The 8,642-nt window shown below is 40.3% G+C and overlaps 1 protein-coding gene and 1 long non-coding RNA gene across 3 annotated transcripts in view; one reads left to right on the top strand and one right to left on the bottom strand.

Annotated features, from left to right (window-relative positions):
• The first annotated feature begins 247 nt into the window (after positions 1–247).
• LOC118455197 (uncharacterized) lies at positions 248–3,939 on the top strand. The gene is made up of 3 exons (XR_004844060.2): positions 248–438; positions 1,304–1,433; positions 1,948–3,939. It is a non-coding gene; the product is annotated as an uncharacterized LOC118455197 (long non-coding RNA).
• Positions 3,940–5,569: 1,630 nt separating this feature from the next.
• Positions 5,570–8,642, bottom strand: part of fgd1 (FYVE, RhoGEF and PH domain containing 1) — a 40,125-nt gene continuing 37,052 nt past the window's right edge. For both annotated transcript variants that reach the window (XM_035913333.2, XM_035913334.2), the window contains exon 18: positions 5,570–8,209. In XM_035913333.2, coding sequence (XP_035769226.2) covers positions 7,934–8,209 — 276 coding nt within the window. In that variant the 3' untranslated portion in view covers positions 5,570–7,933. The remainder of the gene's footprint in view (positions 8,210–8,642) is intronic.

Raw genomic sequence — 8,642 nt, 5'->3', positions numbered from 1 at the left:
TTTTGTTTTTAATTGAAAAACGTTTTCATGTATTTTCTACTCGTTGTATTTCTATGTTTGCATGGGGCAGGTCTGAGCGGCTGGACTGATCTCCCGCTGACCAATAAGCTGCCCTGCTGCTAACCGCCAGCCAATAGAACTGCTTCTTTGCTTGCTGCCTTACCAATCAGCGGCTGCCGCTGAAGCTCGGCGTTACAGAACAGAGGAGCAGCCGCCATTTTGTTTGTTTTTATCTAAACTGTTACGGGAAGCGGTAGTGGGGAGGGAGCAGGGGGGTAGGGAGGAAATCCCCCGGGTGACGTTAGCCTAGCACGTCTTATCAGCCGAGCTTAGAGTGGCAGGACAGTGTCCAATCAGAAGGCCGGAACGACGCGAAGCGGTCAGGCGGGGAAAGTTAAGAGTAAATGATGACTAAATGTTACATCAGCGTAAGATGACGTAAGAAAAACATTTACAGTCTCTTTAAAAATAGGCTACAGCTCACCTTAAACATAAAAATAAATTTGACCCGAAAATTAATAAATTGAGAGAAGTCCAGATATGCTCTCTGCTGCTGGAGGTCATCTTGTTTCTAGACATGCTATCACAACAACTGATAGCGTCATCGCTGTCCTGCTACATCTAATCAGAAGTATTGATTGGAGATTTGTTTTCTAGTTTGAAGTCAGTCTGTAATTGATTTATAGAAGCACATTTGTCTTATTAATTTTTTTTCTTTTTAAATGCACAATTTTGAAGTTTTGTTTGGAATTTTTCATCAAGTAGGATTTTCTATCCTGATTTTATGACTTTTTCAAGATTTGATTTTTACCTCGGAGTTGCTTTTTGTCATTATATGATATATATTTTTTAAATTTAAATTTAAAATGTCTCATTTCCACAGTGACATGATTGCGTCATGCAGTGGCTATAGATTTGTCAGCAGATGTCCATTGTGTGTCGAGAAAAATATCTCCACCCCATTGTAAGCTATTATGCAGGATAGGTTGGATCCATGCTTTCACGTTGTTTGGACCAAATCCTGACCCAACCACAGAAGAAATCGAGACTCATCAGAGCAATTTTTCTATTATCCAGTTTCGGTGGGCCTCTTTTAATGGCAGCCTCAGTTTCCTGCTGTTATCTGACTGGAGTGGTGCGGTGTTCTGCTTCAAGGTTTAACATGCTGTGCAATCACTATCAGAGATGCACTTCTGCAAAACTCGGTTGTAATGAGCTGTTATTTGTGTTCCTGTCAAATCAAAACAGTCTGGTTATTCTCCTCTGACCTGAACATTTTTACCCACTATTTTCTATTTTTTAGACCATTATCTGTGAAGAGATGGTCGTGTGGGGAAAATCCCACCCAGAAATGCTCAGACCAACAACAATGCCACATTTAACATCTCTTCACTCCCCTTGTTTCTTCATTCTGAGGATCAGTTTGAACTTCGGTAGGTAATCTTGACCATGTCTACATGTCTAAATGAATTAATTTGCTGTCACGTGATTGGCTGATTAAATATTTTACTAACAAGGAGCTGAGCAGGTGAACCTAATGATGCAGTCGGTTAGTGTACATTTAATTTCTACAGCTAATGTGACTGGTCTGGCTTAATTAAGCCATTTTATGAGCTGACCTTTCACTAATATAACAATCAATATGTATATAATTCATCTGAATAAACTTTGTAACATTTACAACTCAATTTTTATTCCTTTTATTCACTTGTTGTATTCAATGTTTTCTGTTTTCAACTCCCTCCGCTGTATTGCTCTTTGTCATCACTGGATGGCGCTGTTGTTTTTGCTGTTGCTTCAGCTGTAAATATTTGTCCAACATTTCAATAAAGTTTCTGAATATGTCAGCAGTAGTAGTGACAACATATGAAAATGCAGGCAGACATTTCACATCTGTTTTTATACTTTTATTTTATTTATAACACTTGTCATTTTATCTTCTTACAGAGGGGGCATGATGGGAAACAGACATCGACAGCATGGAAGGCAGTGGCCGGCCACTAACCGATAACCTGCAATCAATCAATACTCAATTAATAATAACAATATACTTCTAAGTACAACATGAAGGAGAAGAATACACGACGGTGCTGCTGTTACACCAGAGGTGTGGGAACGTCAGCCATTAACAGTCCACAGCACAAACGCCCCTGTGATCACATCAGAACTGCCCCGAAGAAAACAAAAACAGTAAAAATAATAATAATAAAAAGAGCAATAAAAGCAGTAATAACACCTTTGGAATAAAATAACAAATAAATATAAAGCTGCAGACTGAAAGGCTAAATACTGACACCCATCTGAATTGGCACAAAGAAGAGTTCAGAAGCTGTAAGGCAAAAATCAGAACTAGAGGAGTTTTTACACAGAAGCCAGTTTCTCTTCTTTGGACAGAATAACTGATCCTAGACCAGCACCAGCATCTCACTGCTCTGAAACTACAAACCGCATCAGGGGCTGAAGCGGATGCCTATTTAAACTTTATTTAAATAGTTCAAACCAAGCAGCAAGTACCCATTGTTTTTAAACTGCAGTTCCTCAACTGGCCACTTGAGGCTGCCTACAACAGTGAGTCTCCATAGACTCCCATGTTAAAATGTCTGAGTGTACAGCAGAAACAAACATGTTCACGCCCTGGTCCACAACATGGGTTTGGTCTCTGTGGCTAATTTAAACCTTTATAAAAACTGTAGTGGGGTGAACTTAGTTATACTTAAGTTGTCAGTATTAGAGGCGTCCCTACTTTGATTGGCAGAAGAATCTCTACAAAGACGTTACAGCCAACAAATTTAAATCCAATGAGTGAACCAAATTGACAGTTTTCATGTAATAAAATTATCTTATACATATTATAACTTGTTTTTTAAGTGAAATTGTACTACTTTAATTTGCTATTTAGCATTAATTATCCAGTATCTATGGATTCCACACAAACCAATGGCTAACTTCATGGTGTCCATCTTTATATACTGTCGTCAGAACCAGTGAGGAACAGTTTAATCCAGTCTGCAATGATCTCTGGCAACAGAAAAGATTCAATAAAACTCAAAACAAAAAGAAGCAACTTAAGCGTTGACCACGCAACACATTTTTCACCACATCAAAACAGTTGATGACGATGGGAGCTATATAAGGCTGAGTTACTGGCCATTTCCTTCCATTATCACTGCTTTGCATGCCAAAAACACGCTAAAAAACACACTGTAGCAACCAGAGCCACGTGCAGACTGAGCACCAGATAGCGAGGCGGCGAGGTAGAAGCTAAAGAAAAACTTCCACATTTTGAGAGGAATGTTTGTGTAATGCAGAATCACGAAACGCTTCCCAGAGATTCGGCTCTGGTTAGCATGTAGCTTAGCACAAACTGTGGAAGCAAAGGGGAACTGTTAGCTTAGCTTTTCCAACCTATTCATTTGCATTTTACATTAAGAGAAAGCAGCTGCGTGTCATTAGCTCGATAACTAGCACAAGTTTCATGATTTTGACTGATTTTTGATGAGTAGCTTGGCCTTTAAACTGTGACGGTCCAGCAGAAAAGGAAAGAAGGAGGAACAAGCACATCTTTGGTATTTTAGCTTTATCAGCGACCACCAATAACTGATTAACAGTCTGTTAACGAGGCAAAGCAGCTGCATGCAGCCTGTTGCAATTACTCTTCAACTTCTTTTAACTTTCTTCACTTGTATTTCTTCCTGTCTAATTTTACAACTTCCACCATCTTGAGCAGAATTTGGATCAATTCTGACAGAAAACTTTAGAAAGCTGTCCTGGAAAAGCGTCGTCTTTTAAACTCCGCTCAAAGATAACCACCACATCGACATACTACACTCCTCTCTACCAGCCATCTTATAAGTTTATCCACTGCCAAACCAAAAAAAAAGTCACTATCTAGAGTTCAATAAGCAAATGGGTAAGAGCCATCCTCTGGATAATTAGTCCAGTGATTAATATGAGTAGCTTCTTATTTTTTTAAAAACCGTGTCAGAAGACGTATCCTGGGTCATGGGAAACACGTTACTTTCCTACTAGAAGGTCAAATTATCGCTTCAAGCAAAGATTACTGAAAATCATAGGACTGGGTTACGAATTATCCAGAAAGTGTTCAACCATCATCTTCAAAAAAGATATGTGGTCTGAAAAATGTGTTGAACGATTGGGATCGGCTGTCACTTTCAACGTTTGGTGAACGTGTAAAAAATTCAATTTCCACACGCAGTGATTGGGACAAAACATCTGTGTCCCCTTAAGGAAAGCAATTATTGGTGGAGGTAATTGAAAAGAAGAGCTTTGATTTGTTAGGGAGCATAAAGACCGGACTCTGGAGCACTGGACAAAGGTCATGACGACTATGATCTGGGGTTTCTTCAGTTGGTCAGGTCATGGTTCAGCAATGTTACGTGACGTAGAACAGGTCAGCTGACCACGGGAATGATTGGATTTGCCAGGATGCATCAGGCTCAAATCAGATTGGCCACCACAGAGTCCAGACCTGAGAATCTTTAAGACAGGGATTCGAATCTTCAATCATCAAACCTTGCTGTCAATAAATGGCAACAACTCTGGATGGAAATAAGTTTGTTGTGACTATGCACAGGTTTGTCGACACAAACCACAAATTTAAAGGCGGTCCAGAAAACCATACGAGTGTGTGACGTTTCTTTTTGGCCGGGCAGTGTTTTCTTTTCCTTTCTGCGCTAACAGGTTCCCCCTGCTTCCAGTGTTCGATCTCACAGCTACAGACGTCACTGAAATGTCAGCTTGTTCCTTTAACCTTCACCCCATCAGTCCTCGAACCGTCTGCGTGGCTCTGGCTGTGCGGAGGAACAGCAAGCGTTAACCTTTTAACCTTTACACAGTCACATGACCTGACAGGGTCACGGGAGAATAAATTATATATTTACAAAATCTTTACTTTGTTTTCTTCTTGCATCAACTTGCATCAAGCAAACATCAACACAATCCAGACTCATAAACACAGAAATATCCAACAACAAGTCGTTTCAGTTCATCGTAGTGTAACAATAATATTCATAATATCTGCTTTTTTTTTCCACTATCAAAACACTTTGTCCAAAATGTGTTTATAGAGACAGAGAGAGAAATACTGAACCACTGCAAGTCAAAAGAAGAAAAACAACAAAAGCCTTTAGTTTTTCTTTTGATTTCTGTTCAGATCGGCTCCATCTAATCGCTGGATTCATTTCAGGAAACAAAAGACCGAATGGGTCAGACCCAGAGAGACGTGAAGGTCCGCCGTCCGGTCCAGGACCTGTTAGAGACTCTGTCCTTAAAAACATCCAAACGTTATACATCCAAAAAACATCATCGTAAGAGTCCTTTCATTGGACGATTATTTCCATTATTACTTTTTATATCGTATAAATCTTCTGGTCAATAAAAGTCAGAAAACGTCAGTTTCTCAGAGTCCAAGTCTTCAAATGTCTGAATCAACAATCTAAAACTCCAAAATATTCATTTTACTGCCATTAAAAAACAAAAATCAGACACTGGGAGCAGCTAGAAATTCAAAATAAATCCTTTCAGCTCCACAGAAACATTTTGTTCTTCCAAATTATATGTTTGACATTTTGCATTCACAAAAGCAAAGTATTTTGGAGGTTGTAGTTTAACAGGACCACATGACTTACATACCTAATAATTATAAAAACTGAATCATATTTACACGAGAACCTCCTTGAAAGGCTTTTCTTTCCTGAATGCAAAGCGTTACATTAAAATGTTGGTGTTTGTACCTCAGTCGGATTAAATAATGAAACATTAACAGAACTGTCTATTAAATTTAGGGCATTATGTCAAAATCAGAACATGTGAAGTCAAAATGTTTATTTTTAGTCGTTTTAACTGAGACTGTATCTGCATCAGAAAGAGTTACAAAGCTACAAAGTCCTTTCATACCAACCTTGAAGATCAAGAGCAGAAAATCCTAATTTCAAAAGAAAATCTGAAAATCAATCATCAACATTTAACTCATTATTAATAATAATATTATTATTGTGCAGAAGACTCTGAACTGTTAATAACACCTCTTTAGTTGTTAAGCATAAATAAATACAAGAAACTTCTAGTTTGTCTGATTCAGCTTTTTTTTTTAGTCGGACTGAAGAAACTGTTTGAACTCTGAGAAACAAACATCATCCTCTCAGGAAATAAATACATGAAAAAATATCTCAGACTGAGAAGTTTAAATAAAACCGTCAAACGTTGAGCTACTTTCTGCAGGTCTGTGAGGAACAGGATCAGTGATTTTTTTTTTAAAACTGCAGTTCCGGACTTTACCAGCAGAGGTCAGGAAAGCTTCAGCTAAGAGGAAATGCTGCTTTCCTCCAATTGGTTGAAAAGTTGAAAGCCAGAATTTCTTCACTGGGGTAAATTGGCGGTAAAAATCCAAAAGTCATTTAAGTGCATCGATGAAGGAAACATCGGTCCAATTCTTCCTTTGTTTTTCAAATCTGCTGTTCCCACCATCGACCTTTTTTAGCTCAGCTTCTTTTTTTAACGCAGGGAGGAAACCTGCTGCTTATTCACATCCTCACCTTACATTTGGGATTCACACGTCTGACCTTTGGAGCCTGTTGTTCTCAATCAGGACCTGAGTCACACTTCCACAACCAATCAGCTTTCATCTGACTATAAGTGAGGGTTTAAGGATGCTCGGATTACTCGCTCCTGACATGTTCTCTGTTTTGTCAGATATTTGTGTTTATACAAAATAATAACTGTGTTTTGAATCTTCATATGGATTTTTTTTACTTTTGTTTGTGGGTTCTTCCTCTGCTTTATGCTGGAGCACATTCTGCATGTTCTGTGGATGTTTAGGAGCTCATAGAGGATTAATCCAGGCAGGAGACGACATCAGGAGAAGACTAACGTGGTTCTGAAACGTTGTTTTTGCTGTTTGACTCAGACACATCATATTTAAAAGTCGTTTCCATTTCCTGTGACGCCTGCTGAGGAGCTCAGTTCTTCTACCAGCTTTTCCACCAGAGGAACCAAATCGAAACGAGGATTTTATCCCACGCAGGGTGAAGTTTCTCAACATGAGTCCCTGGAAGTAACAACTCTGATTACTTGTAGAGGAAATGTGACTTTATTTGCTCCCAGTCACCAAACCTGTTACAAACCAGCGAGAGACTCTCACCAGAAATCCAGTTACATGAACTTAAAGTGTGGGTGGCGGAGGACTTGCAGTGGGGTTGGTTTGATGTGCTTTATTGTTGATCAAGTCCAGGAAACGTCCAATCAGAGAGCTTCGGGGGTTTGCAGCAGCTGAAAGTAAGAAGCTTGTCCTCATCAATTCATGTGCGGATCGTTTTTATACTGAATCTTTATTTATTCTGTGAAGTATCAAAAAGTGGCCACAAACAAGAGGCGGCGTCTTCTGGTTTATTTGCGCGACAGCAGGGAGAAAAATGTTGAATTGTTACTATAATGGTGCACGTGCTCCTTACAGCTCTCATCGTTTCTCTTTCGGGTCTTTGTGGACGAAATGTTTCAAATAGGACGCGACGGTGATGTCATAACTCCGGATGAAGCTGAGGCTCGCGGGAGTGCTGAAATCAAGAAAATGGTGACGCAGGACACTCGAATGAGTGTGATGTGATTGTTCAAAGGCGAGGCTCCGCCCACTACACCGATTCAACACCGGTTAGAAAAAGGTGAAGTGAGACAGAGAGAAAGAGTGAGAGACGCCAACTCGTGTGGACAGCCGGGAGGAATCATGCAGACGAACCACGCAACTTTAAATACACAGAGAGAGCAGAGTGTGTGTGTGTGTGTGTGTGTGTGTGTGTGTGTGTGTGTGTGTGTGTGTGTGAGATATTTTAGCTACAACAGTTTTGTTTTCTGGTTTCCAACTGATCCTCATTTAAAGGCCCCCATCTTCATCATCGCCATCATTCCTTGTCCTACAGAATCACGTGTTTTCTTCCTCTGCCACAGCTGCAAACTCCTCCCCCTCCTCCTCAAGACTCTCCACAATTGGTCGGTGGAACTGAAGCTCCTCCCCCCTCCCGGCCCTGGACAGGATGTCCATCCATCGCCGCTGCAGTTCTTCCCCGTCGGCGCTGAAGTAGAGGGTCAGGTGGCTCTGGGAGATCTTGAAGGCGTGGCGTCGCTCCAGGCGGTCACACGACTCGGGCAGAGAGACCTCGAAGCCAATCAGAGGCACGCTGCGCTGCGCCTTCACATCCTGTGGGAAAAAGAATAAATAGAGTTCATTGAGGGTGTAATTCGATTTCATCCCAACGTCAAAGACCAGACCAGTCAGAACAGAAACTGGAAGCCTCCGTCACCATCATAATTTTCTGTCTGCTGTTCTGATTGGTTGATAATGTAAACAAAGAGTCATTCCCTGACCAGAGTCACACAAATTGGAGGAACCTTTAGTGTGACCTCACAGAAGTATGGAAGATTTTTTTTTGCCACTGAAAATAAATCATCCATAAATCAAAATTATGGGATATTATCTCCAAACTACATCTTAGTAAATCAGACTTCTGAGAAATAACTTTGAAATTCTGACTTACAGATGGCAAAACAGGTGGCAGGAACAGGAAGGCACCATAGGACGAGGTGCTGATGTTCCAGCAGGACAGTGTTTGCTAATATTGTGGCTGTAATCA

The sequence above is a fragment of the Neolamprologus brichardi genome, chromosome 20 (genome assembly GCF_056152115.1).
Source record: "Neolamprologus brichardi isolate AB-2024 chromosome 20, ASM5615211v1, whole genome shotgun sequence".
Lineage (NCBI taxonomy): Eukaryota > Metazoa > Chordata > Actinopteri > Cichliformes > Cichlidae > Neolamprologus > Neolamprologus brichardi.
Note: the sequence above shows the minus strand (reverse complement) of the source record. Positions and strands in the feature narration are given on the sequence as shown.